General features: G+C 52.7%; 1 protein-coding gene across 1 annotated transcript in view; it reads left to right on the forward strand.

The window, feature by feature from the left end:
* Positions 1–5,416: 5,416 nt before the first annotated feature.
* The window catches only part of PKP1 (plakophilin 1), a 43,860-nt gene continuing 33,398 nt past the window's right edge, over positions 5,417–15,878 (forward strand). Inside the window, exons 1-2 of the mRNA XM_041489536.1 lie at positions 5,417–5,618; positions 13,263–13,363. Coding sequence (XP_041345470.1) covers positions 5,417–5,618; positions 13,263–13,363 — 303 coding nt within the window. The remainder of the gene's footprint in view (positions 5,619–13,262; positions 13,364–15,878) is intronic.

The following is a 15,878-nucleotide window of genomic DNA, read 5'->3' on the forward strand; positions in this document are numbered from 1 at the left end:
GACAAGCAAGGAGCTTCCCTTACATCCAAGGGGGTGTCCAAGCATCCAAGTCATTCCTGCACAATTGGTGCTGATTTTGCAAGTCCCTTTTGCCAGGTCTGTCCTTGCAAAATTCCCTCTGGATTGGAAATATGCTTAAGTACCAGGCTGAACTTCTGCAGTTTCTGTGTGTGAGGGGAGGTTGGGCTGCTCTGGGAAGTTGAGCACTGCCAGTGCAGCCCCTCTCCCTGTGGCTCCACATTCCAGGGAGTGAGCACAGATACCCCAGGCTGGGACAGCCTGCCCGGGCTCCGACCCCTGGCCGGAGGAGCGCGGGGCAGGGCAGGTGTGACCTCCCCTAAGCCTTTCTTTAGGGATTTATTCCACCTCCCAGGCACTTGGCTGAGCTCCTGCTCCACATCCCAGCAGCCCCAGGCACCGCAGAGGGAGCTGGTGACACTCGCTGGCAAATCCAAAGGGGAGCCAGAAGCAGAGAAGGCATTTGATCCTCAGGCAGGGTCTGGTGTTTGACCATGGCACAAAAGCCAAGGAGAAGAGGAGGAGGCTGATGCTCCAGAGTGCATCCCTGCCCTCCTGCCACACATCTCTGGTTGGAATGGAGGAGACTGATCAAGTCATCTGTGCAGAAATGTCCCACACAGCCTTGTCCTGGGGCAGGGAAAGCAGGTGGTGCTTGGGCCATGCTCAGCTCCAGGCTGCCAAAGCCAAGGAAGAATTGTCACTGTTAGGGAACATCTCCCTCTCTTGTGTTTCCTGCAGGACACAACAAGTTCCACGTATAGGAACTGCCCTTCAGGTCAGGGAAACCAGGAGAGTTTGGAAGGACTCCGGGAGGACCTGAGCCCCAGGTCATGTTCAAAGCAGGACTCAGTGCAAGGCCAGCTCAAGTGACTCCAGTCCTTGCCCCAGTGAATTCTCAGAGAAGATCCCATCCCAAAGCTGCACAGCTCTCATGGGAAAAGCTTTTTCCTTATGGACTGTTGGAATTGTCCTTGTTGCAGCTGCTGCACGGTGTCACTCGTCCTTTTCCAGAGCATCCTGTGGGGCTCTGGGCCTTCCCCAGAGGGACAAGGAAACCTCTGAGGAATCTCTGAGGCACTTTTGAGGAACCTCTGCTTCTCCAGGCTGGAGTCACCTCCTCACTCAGCCCTGGGTTTGGGTTCCTCTGGCACCAAAGGTCTTCCCTGAGAAGGGAAAAAGGGGGTTTTAAGCAAATTAACCAATAACTCCATAGACTTAGAGCTTACATGCACAGACCAGGAGTGAACATTATGCAACCAAAACTGGCCAAGCAGAACCATTTTAAATTCCAAACTCACAACATCCAGGGGACTGCAAACCTCAATTTGAGAGGGGGGATTTAGGGGTCTGACAGCAAAACATGGGTGATTTGGGGACTTACTGTGTTTTTTTGCCATTTCTACAAACTCAAGGCTCCTGCTGGGCAGTGGAAGCTGCCAGAGGAGGCTCACCCCTTCTGTGGCATCAAGGAGCTTTACAGACACTGCAGCTGCTGATGTTGGAATACACAGGTAATTCCATCAAAATCAATAGGGACTGCTCTGCTTCCCCATCCCTGGCTACGGCCAAGTTGGATGGGGCCTGGAGCAACCTGAGATAGTGGAAGGTGTCCCTGCCTGTGGCAGGAGGTGGAACAGGATGAGCTTTGAGGTCAGTTCCAAGTCAATCAATCTATTCTGGGATTCTGTGAAGGTGGAGTCACACCTTCTGAGGTGCATGGGGAGAGGAGAGGCAACGGGAACAAGCTGGGACATGGGAAATTCCTTTTAGATACCTGAAAAAAAATTCACCATGAGGACAGTCAAATACTGGGAGAGAGGCCTGAGAGGCTGTGGAATCTCCATCAAACCTCCACTGGACAACATCTGGAGCAACTGGGTCCTGCCTTGGTTCAGCCCTGCTTTGGGCAGGGGGCAGCCCCTACCTAACTCATGCATTCCACTGTGTTTCTGTCAGGGAACACCTCAGTGATGTTCCCAGGTCTTTTATCTCCCTTATGCAGCCCAGGCTTTCAGCTGGCCAGATGCAGCTGCTCTACCTGATGCATCCTTTTGTTTTGGGGAGAAATCAGGGATTTCCTTTCTTTCCAAGCTTCCATGCACACTGGGAGATCTCTGGGGCTGGAGAAGTGTCCCTGCTTTGCCAAGGGCCAGCCCATGACCTGCTGGGCACTGTTGCCTTCTTGTCCTCCCAGAGCACCACCCCAAAATCCTCTCAGTGCCACATGTGTGCAAGGAGTGGAGGGGAGGTTTTGGTCAAGAACAGCCTTGCCACAAGTCTTAGCAGGCTTCTGCATGGCTTTCCTCACCGTGGCAGCTGCATGTTCCCTTCCAGCTGTATCCTATTACTCTGTTGGGTCTAAGCTCTCCCTCTGCCCCTTTTCTATGGTGCTTTCTGGTCCCACGAAAGAGACACTTTCAAGGCAGTCAGAGTGAAACCAAGGTGTGCAAGTCTGAAGATCAGGTTCCCTCCTACAGAACCTTGCCAGGCTTTGGAAAATCTCAGCTGTGCTGGGGCGAGGATGAGTCACTGCTCAGAAAACGGCATTATTCTGGGAAATACAAGAATTCCCAGCATCTGCACCTCTGCCCCTCCTGGCGACCACCTGTCGGAAGGAAGGGTCAACCCCCGGTGCTGAAGTAACCCCCAACAGCTGGACTTCCTGACACCAGGGCTGGGGACAATGATTCCCCCCAGCAGAATTCGAGCGCGCCTCAGACACTTCCAGCTCAGGAGCGCCCGACAAGTTTGAACAGGCAACCTGCGCCTCTCTGGGAGCACCAGCGAGCGCTTTGATTGCGATCAGGCAGCTGGCAGGAATCCCAGGAACTCTCACAAAAATGCTTTGAAGAGCCCAGATGCACAGGGCGTGTCCCGGAGTGGGTGCGGAGCGTGACTCACAGCCTCGCCATGCGCTGCTCGCCGCGCTCGGGCAGCGCCGGGACCCCCGAGCCCCCAGAGCACCGCCCGCGTCCTCAGTGACACCGATTCCATTAGCGCTCCGACCCCTGTCCATCGCACCCCGAATTCCGCACGGGTTTGCGTCTCTTTCAGCCCTGCCCGCTGCGCCCGTGAGCTCCAGACACAAAGGCAGACAGGGAATTTGCTCGGGGCGCTGCTGGATGAAAGCTCCGCTGCTGCTGCTGCTGCTGCGCCGGGGCTGCGCTGGGCGGGCTGGGATGATGCTCCCGTGCTCCGCTCAGGGACACCCCCAGCCCGATACCAGAAGGCAGTTTGCACAGAACTGCAATAAAAACCTTCGTTTAAGCATCTTTCTTCCAGATACGGGTTTGGAATCTGTTGCAGAATCCCGGGAGATTCCCTCCCTTGGGCTAAACCGTGCGAACTCGCCCCAAGAAACCATTGTTTCATGAAAACTTCCCTAAGCTCCCTGTCCGCAGCTCCGCAGCCCAGCTCAGCAATTTGGGCGAGTTATGAAACCGGGAGATGCCAGAGCGCAGTGACGGGATGCGATAAACACGCGGCTCTCCCGCGGGGACAGGGACAGGGCTGTTCCTCGCCCCGGGCCGAGTGACATTACAGGTTTGCGAGAGCTGGCACTTTGTTGTGCAGGAGCCACCTGACGCTGACAGCCTGTCATTGATTTGCGAAAACACCGCTTGGCATCGATATCGAGCTTTCAGGAGAAACAAGTGGGGCAGGGGAAAACAACAGCCGGGCACTGCTGTGCTGCTCCTGCCTGCGCCGGGACAGCACGGCCTGATCCCCACCTGGGATATGCTCAGGTGCAGCAGGAAAGGAGGGCACCCACTCACCCCATTGGCTCCATCCACTCATCCACTGGGCATCACCCACCCGGCACTGGGCAGCACCCACCCTGCTCCAGGCTGGCCTTGCCTGGGCATGGTCTAAAAGTCCTGCTGGTTGGATGGTGGAGCAGAGTAAAGCCACTGCATCCCTTGGTGAGGGGTCAAGAAAGGTGAGGAGAGGGGACCAAAGGCAAATAAATACCCTCCAGTTGCTCTGCTCCTGTGTCATATTGACAAAACCTGGCTTTCTGCTCCTGGCTTTCATGGGAGGAGCATCCTGGAGCATGGAAAAGGACAATGTGCAAAGCTCATCTTTCCCAGGAGCCTGCTCTGTGCTTTCTGATGCTGCTCTTGTTCCTACAAAACATGAAAGGCAGACACAAACCACCAGGGAAATACAAAACCTGATGGATGGGAGTGAAAGCACCAGGTCAGACCCTGGGCTGATTCTTACTGGAGAGAAACTCCACACATCTTTTCTCCCACAGCTGATTCATCTGGCAGCACAAAGGGCTCTGCTCCTCTGAGTGTTGGCACAAGCATCCAGGTCCTGGTCCTGGAGGACCCAGGAAGCCTCTACCCTGGGCATCCCACCTCAGCCTCCCTCCTGATGGGGACTGTTTCTCTTCTCCTGTATCAGCCTCCTGTGGCTTGGCAGGAGCTTTGTCAGCACTTGCTGTGACCTGAAACTGGTCACACCAGCAGCGAGGTGCTCAGTTCTCTGCAAACAAGTTGCTGCAGTGTGGCTTGGCAGAGGGAGAACTCTCTGCTCCCATTCATAGCCTGGCGTGTCATTTCTTGCACAGCCATTTTATCTCCTCTTCTTGCTAAATTTCCTCTTTTCCTCCCTGGTACCCCAAGATGTGTGCAAAGATTGCCTCAACTGTGCCCCGATTTCTCCATAGGCCTGTCCCAGACAAGTGGGACACCCTCTGGGGGGGTGTCCCTGACTCTGCAGGGCCCCTCATCAGGACCCTCCCTGACCCCTGGAGCTGGTGTTCTGCAGGAATCCTGCATTCCTGGGCTTGGAGGGGTGGGTTTGCAACCTGTGCTTGCAGAGTTGGGATCTGAACAGGCGCTGTGGGCAGTGTTGCTCCTGCAGGCTGGGGCATCTCTTGGCACTGAGACCTGGGGTTGATGCAGTTTGGACTGAGGGAATTGCTGGAACGCAAGAGGAGCCGTGTGGGAGATGCTCCAGCCCCCTGGCAGCACCGTTTCCTACCCAGAGCCACAGAGCCTCGCCCCGACCCCTCGCAGTGCCCATGTCCATGGCCAGCCCTCGAGCCCCCCACCCTGCCCACCGGCACGGCCGAGCCCCGGCCCGCGGGGCTGGGCAGGGGCTGGGGGCAGGCTCGGGCCGGGCAGGCCCCGCAGCGGCTCGGGGGTGCCGGGGCTGGCGGGGAGGCGTGGGTGTGTGCGGGCAGGGCTGTATATCCAGTCTGGCAGAGGGTGTGACTGCTCACACGCCGGGGAGCCGAGCTGCGAGCAGCAGCCCTGAGACACCCTGGGCCAGGGGACGTATGGCAAGGAGGGGTTCGGGGGACTAAGCCCAGCACACGCCGTGTTCGGTGGCCCCGTGTTGTCCGTGCGAGCCAAGTGCAGCCCCGCGCCCGCGGCCTCCAGCCATGCTCCACTCCCCGCTGAAAACGGCGCTGGCCTACGAGTGCTTCCAGGACCAGGCCAGCTCCACGCTGGCCCTGCCCTCGGACCACAAGCTGAAAACCAAGGGCACGGGCAAGCAGCGCGTCCAGGAGCAGGTGATGATGACGGTCAAGAGGCAGAAGCAAAAGTCGTCGGTGTCGTCAAGCGTGGGCCACTCAAACCGAGGTAAGGTCCCGCAGCGAGGGAGCCCTCCGGGGCAGGGCTGGTGCTCGGGGTGCTTTGGTGGGGTTTGTGGAGGGGGCACAGATTGCTTTGCTTCTCTCCTGGCTCACCTCAGGCAGGTGGTGCCAAGATCTCCTGCACTGGATGGAAGGGTTTAGGACAAGACACAGAGCTGGAAGCATCAACTCCTTCCTGGCTGGAGCTGATTCCTGGGAGTGCTGCTCTGCTCCACCTTCCTGAGGCACTTGGACATTTCAGTGTGTGCTATAACCAATTTTTCCCTGGCTCTAAAGCTGGAGTAGCTATCTGGTTTTGCAAATCCTTCCTCTGCAAGTGGCCCTCTGGCTGGAATTCCCCAACACCCCCTCCAGTGGATGGCAAAGCTGACAGTGCTCCTCCTCCACCCTGCTGTGGGCTGGGGCTGGGGCTTTGCTGCTCTTGAGCACTGGGCAGGGGCAGAGCAGGAGGCTGTGCCCACACACGGGACACAAACCTCAGCTCAGGATTCACCTCTGGAACTCCCAACAAATTTCCCGTTTGCAGGCTGAGAAGTGTGGACTCTCTGGGACCCCGGTGGGAGTGGTGGGAAGGAGATGAGTTGGGAGAAGTGTCCCTGGTGTTGGCTGGTGGGGGTGTTTCACAGCCCCCTCCACTTTGCCTGTGTTGGGGTCCAAGCGGCTGCTCCACCTCTGTGCACTGTGTGCCACAGAAACAATCAGTTGAGTCCTGCAGCGGGTGTCCCACTGGAACCCCCTCCTCTTTGGATCAAGGCTTGGCAAATGGTTCTCTCTGCCATCCTCGTGTCTGGAGGTAAAGCCCAGCATTCCCCAGCTGGAGGCTGAACACTGAGAGGGTTGTCACAACCTCTGTGCAAAACCTCCTGGCTCTTGGAGGTGCTTTTTCCAGCAGCCACAGAGCTCTGGCCTGGCTGAGTCCATGAAGGAGAGGAAATCCTGAGGCTTTGGGGGCCATTGGGGTGCTGGAGCTGGGACTGAGCATTCAGCTGAGTCTGGAGTGAGTGAGCAGCATGGAGGGGGGTCCTGGGTGAGCTGCGCCAAGTTCCGATGCCTCCTTTGGGAGCTGTGCCTTGTCCAGCAGCTCTTCCAAGCTGCATTGTGAGGCTGAATCCTGTGCTGGTGAGCTGCCGTGGTCCAGAGACATGTTTAGGGCTGGATTAGCAAGAGAAGCTGGGTGGCTGTAGGCTGCTGGGGGGTGTGTGGAGGTGGTGCTTCCTCGGGAGCCATCCCTGCTCTGGGAATTGCAGTTGCTGAAAGAGAGGGAATGGAGCATCTCCAGAGCAAGGGCAGGTGGGCTCTGCCAGGAACAAATCCCTGCTTCCTCTGTTTTTGTCAACACAGACTCCAACAGGTGAGGGGGGGCCCGGGCAAGGAGAGCTTTCCTCTGCCACCAAAGCGGAAGACGGGAATCTTCTCCCACCTCCGGAGGGTTTATTGCTTAAGGTGTTACAGTGACAGACCTAACAAAATAAAGTACACAGCAGGATGAGCTGAGGGGCTCTGGATGGAGAGGGGAGCGGGCAGAGGGATCCATTGGCAGGAAGAAAGGGAGGCAGAGGGGGATTATCCAGCTTGGAGAGGAGCCCAGGTGAAACCTCTGGGAAAGGAAAAAAAAAAATAGCACATTCCCAGATTGCCAGTTTCTGCTCAACAAGCTAAACCCCTCCTCCAGACACTTTGGGGAATGTCTGGGAATGGGAATTGCGTGGAGATGTGCAGCTTTGGTTTCTGTGTCCAAGGGAAGCTGAGTCACATCCCACTCCCAGGAGCTGCCTCCAAGTACAGGCCCAGGCCCCCCCTCCCCTCGTTCCCACCAGGGGTGGTTGGCCAGCAAAGATCCTGGGGGCTGATTCATCCCAGTGCATTCCTGGATGGAATCCCAGAAGGGTGAGAAGTTGCTGTTTGTTCCCAGGGCTGTCTCCTGGTTGATGTCGGAGTGGGTCAGGCTCAGCTTTCAGGTGTTGGGTTTTACTGCTCTTGCCCAAAGATCAGGTGGGCAGCCCTGAAGAGAAAAATTAGTTTTTTGTACAAAGAGGCTATATGGATCTGTTAAGCATGGATTCTGCCTGTCCAAACTCTCATCCAACTTTAGCTCCCTTCATCCCCTGGGATTTCTCAGAGATGCTCCTTAGAGGCAGCACAAGCTGGGGAATTCCCAAGGCCCCCTGACAAGTGCCTGAGCACTTTGTTCCCTCTGCTCCCAGACAGTCCCAGAGTGGGGCTGGGCAGCTCTTGGGCCAGGTCCAGGTTTGTTGCTGTGTTTGGAGCTGTGGTTTGAGCTGGAGCTGGAGCAGGGCCCAGAGCTTCCCCCACCTACAGGAGCTGTGTCCCGGTGTGTGTAGGATGGGGAACATGGACATGGAGCCCTCATCATGCAGCAGGGTGGGGGTGTTGTATCCCACCACTGGAGTTCCTTTAGTGGGGAGCACACACTCCCTCACTATCCCAGTGATTGATGGAACCATAAATGAGTTGGTGATTTGGAGTCCAGCAGGTCAAGGTGTTGTGGCCACTTTGGAGATCTGGTGGCCAATGTGGGACAGTGAGCAGAAAACTTCTGCCAGCAGAATACTCCTGAACCCAGTGGGGATTGGCTCCACACAGCAGCTACAGCTGTTCCCAAGGGTGGGAACACCTGTAGAGTCTGGGATATGTGGGGTCTGTGTGGGTCTGTCCTCCTTGGGGGTTGGGTCTGTGGGCTCTGCTCTAGGGCTTGTCTGTCCTTCTCCCCATGGCAATACCAAACTAGATGCCTCCCCCTGAATTTGTGAGTAATGCACATTTCCAGGGAAAATCAATTTCAGTAGCATGACAAAGGCCAGGCCAAGCTGAACCAGCTCCTTGTAGCCATCAGCTCTGCTCTACAAAGTCCTCTGGCTAAAGGAAAGTTCTGCCAGTGATTTGTCACTGAGGAGATACGTCCAAGGAGTGTTAGATCCAACTGTCCTATGGCTGAGCTGACTTCTAGAAGTTTCTGTGCTGGCTGTGGCTAAGAGGAGAGTAATTCTTCCAAGGTCTGATGGGACCCCATCTGGCTTTGGTGGGGATCAGGACTCTGATGTGAAAGGAAGATGAGATTTGGGGGATAAAAAGTCTTTTGAAGACTTCTGTGACCTCCCCCAGCATGAGATGATTCAGTGAAAGGTTCCACTCTTCCACAAACCGTAGATTATTGGAATACAAAAAAATCCCCATTAGCTCATAGGCCAGAAGGCAGAACTGGAGTTTTGTCATTCCTGCAGGAATCTCCATGTCTGGGATTGCACTGACACTTCTCTCCTAGAAGGTACCGAGGCTTTGCTTTGTGCCTCCCACAGGCCTCTGCTCTCCCTGTGTTTTTCCTATGTTTAATCATCCTTATTGTTTAAAGCCGTGCATAGTTTATGATTTAACTTGCCTAGCCTGCACTGCCAGTGTGGTTCTTGTCTTGCCTTTCCCTGCCACAGATTAATATTTATTAACAGACATCCTTTTCCACAATCTCCACGTTGACTCTGTGTGTCCAGCTGGCTTTGGGAAAAGGGCACTTGGACCACAGCTCTCTCCTGCCAGCAGTGCCAGCTGCAAGAGAGGAGAATTGCCTTTGAGGAAGAGAAATAACTCATCAAGAGCAGCTACACTGGGTTCGATGGCAGCCTCAGTTTACAGATAACAGGGATGGAGAAGGGGCTGAAAGCAGTGGGAGCAGGGGAGTGGGGCTCACAGAGATGCACTGCAAGGTCTTGCACTTCTTATCTGCTGTAATTGAATTTTACCCTCATGAATTGTCCCACTGAAGATAAAAGAGATTTTAAAGTGTCTAAGTTTTAAAGGAGATGTCATGGGGGAATGATAATTTGGGGAGGGGGAAATCTCAGTAACCTTCAGGGTTGATTTCTACCCACATGGTCACTAAGAGGCTGCACCTCATCTGTGTGGTTCTGCCACATCTTTCTAGCTATGTCCCAGCTGTTGAGGGTCCTCTGTCATGAGGAAAAGCTGAGGGAGCTGGGAAAGGGGCTCAGCCTGGAGAAAAGGAGGCTCAGGGGCGACCTTCTGGCTCTGCCCAACTCCCTGACAGGAGGGGAGAGCTGGAGGGGAGTTGGGCTCTGCTCCCTGGGAACGGACAGGAGGAGAGGGAATGGCCTCAGGCTGTGCCAGGGGAGGTTCAGGTTGGATATTGGGGGAAATTTCTTCATGGAAAGGGTGGTCAGGCCCTGGCACAACTGCCCAGGGCAGTGGTGGGGTCACCATCCCTGGGAGTGTTCAAAAGATGTGTAGATGTGGCACTTGGGGCATGGTTAGTGGTGAACGTGGCAGTGCTGGGGAAACGGTTGGACTCTGATCTTAGAGGACTTTTCCAACCTCAGTGGCTCTGTGATTCCGTGGTTCTGTGTTACTGGCTCTGTGTGTTGGCCCAAGTGCACATGGGCCCTTCAGGGACCTAAAGAGCTGCTTGGGTAACAGCAACTGGGACACAGACCTGTGGACATAGCCAGAAAAAAGCACAAGGTGGGCATCTTCTACTAAGAGCATTTCCACCCTGGCCCAAATGGTCTTTTGTAATTGCCTGGGTTTATCTCAAATTCCAAGGACCTGTGACCAGGTTGTGTGGCCTTCACTCTTGAGGTGTTTGAAAAGAGGGATCTCCTTCCTGTCCCTGAGGGCTGGGGATACTGACTGTCAAGCTGGCTGTCAAGATGAACCAAGCAGAGAAGTGTCCAAACCTGCACAAAGATCAGGTTTTCTTCAGCCACCTTCACCAGAAAATCCCCAGGTTCTTCCTGGCCTTAAGACTGAGCTCTCCAAGAAATAAATCCCAGTTGAGTGGTGGCAGGACAAATATCTCCAACCAGCAGGGTGACTTCAAAATGCTTTGAATGTTTGAAATTCTGTGTAATTCTGTGTTTATAAGCTCTTATGTACAAGTTGTGGGAGGTGAAGGCAACCCTTCCCTGATGGAGAACATAAACTTGAACCAACTGCTTGATCTCCTGAATTTGGCCACATAGCAGTGAATTTTGTGAAGATGGTCACAGATGTGCCTAAACTGACTTACTTTGGGTATCTCCTTGCTCTAAGCCCAAAGTCTGGAATGCATGACAGGAGCAGATCCTGAAAGGAAAAGTATGGTCCCCAGGCAGGACTGGTCAGAGGGACCTGTAAGTCAGGCGCAGAACCCCTTTTTACAGCTGCTCACTCAGGAAAATGCTCCGGGTGCTCACACCTGCAGTTACAGAGTGTTTACAGAGAACAAGAGGCAGATTTGAAGAAGGAATTCCAAGGAAATTATCATGGAATGTTTTTACCTTCATGCTCAGAATTAAGATTATCAGATAACTCTGTGTCCTGCGGAATCACCTGGCCCAAACTCACCACTTCCAGCACTGCCTTGCTGCTGCTGAGGCCCAACACTGATGTCCTGATGTGGAGTTGAAAGGAAATCCCAGGTGGAGAGGGAGCACAAGGTGAAGGACATGACTGAATCTCCCATTGCATTTCCATGACCACTTCCTTGTCTTATCAGCAAGTGCTGTGCAGCTTTATGTGCGTGAGGCACTTGGGGCTGGGGAGATCTGGGTGAGGAGCAGTGCCCACCGAGTCTCCAGACTATGGAAAAGGAGCTCCTGTGGTTTCCTGCACAGGGGCAGGGCTGGGAGCCGACCTGGCTGTTGCCTGTTCTCCATCCAGGGATGTTTTCCAGGTGCAATCCTGCTGACAATAGAAAGCAAATCTCATTATTTACACCACATCCACAGGAATCATCTTCCTGAGAAAATGCAAGAATTTTTAGCCACAAACCAAATCACCATAACAGGTTCTGGGTGCCTCAGGCAGGGCAATAACTAAGGTTTATTCCAAGGATCAGTGGCTGGAGGAGACCTGAGTGGCTCCGGGGCCTTTGTGGTCGAGCTTATCCAGTTTATCTCAGAGATGAGTCTTATCAAACAATCACAGATTAGGATATTTCTGACATTACCCACCAGTTTAGGTGCATAAGTTAGGACAGGTAAGTCCTGATTTTGTACTTTGTTAGACATTCAGAGCTTCCCCTGGAACTTAATTGGAGTGTAAGGTTTACACTTCCTCATAACGGGACCTGGGATGCCACAATTATTGAGTACTTCTGAAAATGAAGTACTCAATCACCCTAAACTCTTTTGGACCATTCAGAGGGGCTTAAGGGAATTCCATTGTGGAAAGAGAATGATTCACTTCATTTGTCTTGTAGTGATGAACATGGCATTGAGTAAAATACTTTTAGGAGGGATCCAAAGATTGCAGTGCCAGAGACTGCTGGGAGAGCTCTTGGAAGGGCTGGTGTAGGTAAATCCAAACTCTGGTTAAAGCACTGAGAAATAGGGAAAATGGCTGATGGGTTCCTCCTGATCCAAGATATTTGCATCTTTAAAAAACATATCTGAGATCCAGTCTCATTTATTCCTCTAGCATCCCAAAAATAATGATGGAGCTCTATACATTGTCAGGAAAAAAAAGTATAGACACACAAAGTGATCTTTTAGAGACAAGACTGGAATTGAAAGAGTGCAGTGAGGTTTTGTAGCGTTTGGCTGTTTTAGATCCCCAGGTGTTAAATAGACTGGATCAACCTTTGTCCATGGTGTTTGTTAGTGACCATTGATTGATTTTAGCAAGCCTCACTCAGGCTGCTCTTGCTGATGGGGTTGGTAGGATTCAGACATGGAGTGGACTGTTGAAAGGGTCAGGGGTGGGTTTTGCCTTCAGAGAGAGAATTTGTATTTACTACAAGTCTTCTATGGCCAGACATTCCGGCACATGTTGCATAAAATATCATCAGGTTCCTCTCATATTACAACTAGGAGGCCATCAGGTTGATCAAAGGAAAGAAACTCCTTGCCTGTGAGGAAAGGCTGAGAGAACTGGGATTGTTCAGCCCTAGAGAAGAGAAGCTTTGGGGTGACCTAATTGTGACCTTCCAGTACCTGAAGGAACTGACAGAAGACATGGAGAGAGATTATTTATTCCCCCTTATCCTGTCTTGGAGGGACAGGACAAGGGGGAATTGCTTCTCACAGTCAGAGGGCAGAGCTAGATGGGATATTGGAAAATAATTCCCCTCTGTGAGGGTGGTGAGGCCCTGGCCCAGGGTGCCCAGAGCAGCTGTGGCTGTCCCATCTTTGGAAGTGCCCAAGGCCGGGTTGGATGGAGCTTGCAGCAACCTGGGCTAGTGGAAGGTGTCTCTGCCATGGCAGGGTGGAACAGGATGAGATTTAAGGTCCGACCCAAATCATTCTGGGATTCTGTGATTCCATGATGTCAGACACTGTCCCCATCTCTGACCCTTTCTGCTCCTCTGCTTTGGGTTTTATGGCACTTGGTCTTTTGTGTTTTCTGGTGAAGGTCTTTTGTGCTCCCCAGCAAACCTTGGGGAGGTCTAGGGAGTCTGTGGTGTGAGGGCTAGAGTTCCCAGCAGTGACAAGTGCTCCCCTTGCTGCCTGTATTCCCTATGTTCCTGTTGAGATTTATAATTGTCACTTTCCCATAACTAAACTTGCTGTTAAAAAAAAAGCTTTGTGCTCTGAAAGGGACCTGCTGGGAATACTTTCTCCTGGCAATGCTCTCTCCTAGGAATGCTTTCTCATGCTGACCATGCCTTTTCCATTTGCAGGTTCCATGTATGATGGTTTAGCTGATGGTTATGGCTACGGGACATCCCGGGGCAGCTACTACACCAAAACCCAGACAGGGAACAGCAACTGGGGATACCCGGTAAGACACTCCTTGATCTGGCATTGTGGCATGGTCTGAGGTCACCTGCACAGGAACATCTCACAGTCACATAGGGAGGTCACAGTACTTCAGAAACTCGCCTGAAGAAGGGATCCTGACTCTCCTAGAAAGGGATTCAGTGCAGTGGAGGAGGAGGAGGATCGAGGGCCTCACAGCTGTTTTATGTGGGGATTTTATAGTGGACAAGATTTAGTTTGGATTTGTAGGTTGATATCCAATGGCACAAGAGTTTGGAAGCTGCCTGAGGGATCAAGGTTGAGTTCAGATTGTCTCAGCTCAGTTAAAGTCTGGAGCACATCCAGGAGTTCCCATCTTTGTTCCTGTGCACCAAAACATGGCTGTGAATGACATGAATACGGCTGGGGAATGTGGTTCAGGGGATTTGTATTAGAACTGTGCTGCTGTTCCCAGCCTCAGTGCAACTGCAGACCCTTCAGATATTCTCTGTGCTTGCAAAAAAGTGGGTCCAGTTCTTCCACACTGATTTCAAAAAAAAAAAAAAATACTGCATATTTCCAGAAAAAGCACAGGTGAGATGGTACCTGTCTTTGTGTGAGGTACCAGTGTGAGGCTGGACATCCCACAGAGCTCCTGGTCCTTGGTGACAGAGCCCTGGTACACAGGGAATCACTCCAAACTACTCCATAATCCACTGGGACACATTTCTGTCTTCTGCTGTTCCCTGCTTTCTAAAGTAGAAAGGAGCAATTCACAGATCTGGGATTTGAATATGAGAAAAGCAAAGGACTCCTTTCAACAACCCTGGGACTGTAAAGCAGCTCCGTGTCAGCCATCAAAGGCTTGAACCAGGAAAGGTTTTGGTGGCTCCAAGCACACAGACAGGACTGCAGCTTTTCCTGGTGGTTGCCAGATCCTCTGCTTGTTCAGAGCACCAGCATTCCTCAGCTTCAGAAGGATTTACCTGGGTCTTTCCTAATGGCCTTGTTGTAGTATGATGGCTTCAAGGCACTGTTGTCACTTGGTGAGTTTGCATCACCGGGTGTTCAGTAGGAAATCTGGGAGCACTGGAGTGTCTTTGAAATGTTTATTTCCAGCCTGTCTGTTGGCCCATTTCAGTGTCCTTTCCTGTGCTGGTTAAATTCCAACCAGGGTGGCTCCTGTCCCCAGATGGGAAAAGTGTTTTCAGAGGAGGCACCAAATTGATTGGGGAGATGGAGAATTCTGCTGTTAGGAAACACTGGGACGTTGGGATTGTTCAGCCTGGAGAAGAGAAGCTTTGGGGTGACTGTACTGTGGCCTTGAAGTATCTGAAGGAGCTACAGGAAAGATGAAGAGAGATTATTTCAAGGGGTGGAGGGACAGGACAAGGGGGAATGGCTTTCCACTGACAGAGGGCAGAAGAAATTCTTCGCTCTGAGGATGATGAGGCCCTGGCACAGGTTGCCCAGAGAAGCTGTGGCTGCCCCTGGATCTCTGGAAGTGTCCAAAGCCAGTCTGGACAGGGCTTGGAGCACCCTGGGCTAGTTGTAGGAAGATGTCCCTGCCTGTGGCAGGGTTGAATGAGATGGGCTTTGAGGACCCTTCCAACCCAAACCATTCTGGGATTCTGGGATTCTGTAATGGGTCAGAACACATGTCCATCCATCCAGGTGTCTGGTCTCTATCCCTAAGTCAGTGGTGGAGCCCTGCAGAGGGTCCAGCCATGGTAACCAGGCAGGGTTTCTGTGGCCACTAGAAAAGCCCAACTGAGGCAGCTCCCGAGGCAGAGGTGGAGTATCTGAGCTTCACAACTCAAACAATTGGGATGTTTTATTTTCATGATATGTTGCTCTTTGCTTATTGTGATTCCTGAATGGAGTTTGCTGTGCTTTGTCCAAGCAAAATTGCTCTGTTTCAACCATTCTAAGGGTTTGTAGACGGGGTTTTTTGTTATAGAGGGAGGAAGTCAAGGCCTGGCTCTGCTCATGCTGGTAAGGTGCTGCTGGTGTGAGGGTTATTGTTTCCTCATGTTAGTTCCTGATCTTGTTCCAAATCATTATGGCAGCTGGACAAATGCTGGGTAGGTGGGAATGGTGGGAATGCCCCTGGCTGCGGGGGCTTTTAGTCAGCAGTGTTGGTGTTCTGGGGAACAGCTGGAAGGTGGCGATGAAGGTGATGAAGTTCAGGACCTCCGTTAGACACCAGAGTCCCATGGACGCAACAGTTCAGTCCTTCAGGCTCACGGGGGATTTAGGCACCTCTGTCTGTTCCCTGAGACACTGCTCTGCACTTACTGAGAGAAGATCTTTCTCCAAATTTAAGTGTCATGCAAGTCTTTAATTCTAAATATTTTTGATAAAGGTCTTCAGGATATGGATTACTTTAGCGAAAAGGACTGGGACCTGTGAAGGATTCACAGTAAACTTTGTCTTACCTGAGTCTATCTGAGAATCAGCCATTTAGTCCTGACAAGTTGTCTGACTCCTCCCCTGGCCAGCAAAGGCAGAGGTAGGGGCAGTGATTCATCTCCTCTACCTGGGAGATCTGTCGGGTC

Source organism: Pyrgilauda ruficollis, unplaced genomic scaffold, assembly GCF_017590135.1.
Source record: "Pyrgilauda ruficollis isolate IOZ18807 unplaced genomic scaffold, ASM1759013v1 scaffold95, whole genome shotgun sequence".
Lineage (NCBI taxonomy): Eukaryota > Metazoa > Chordata > Aves > Passeriformes > Passeridae > Pyrgilauda > Pyrgilauda ruficollis.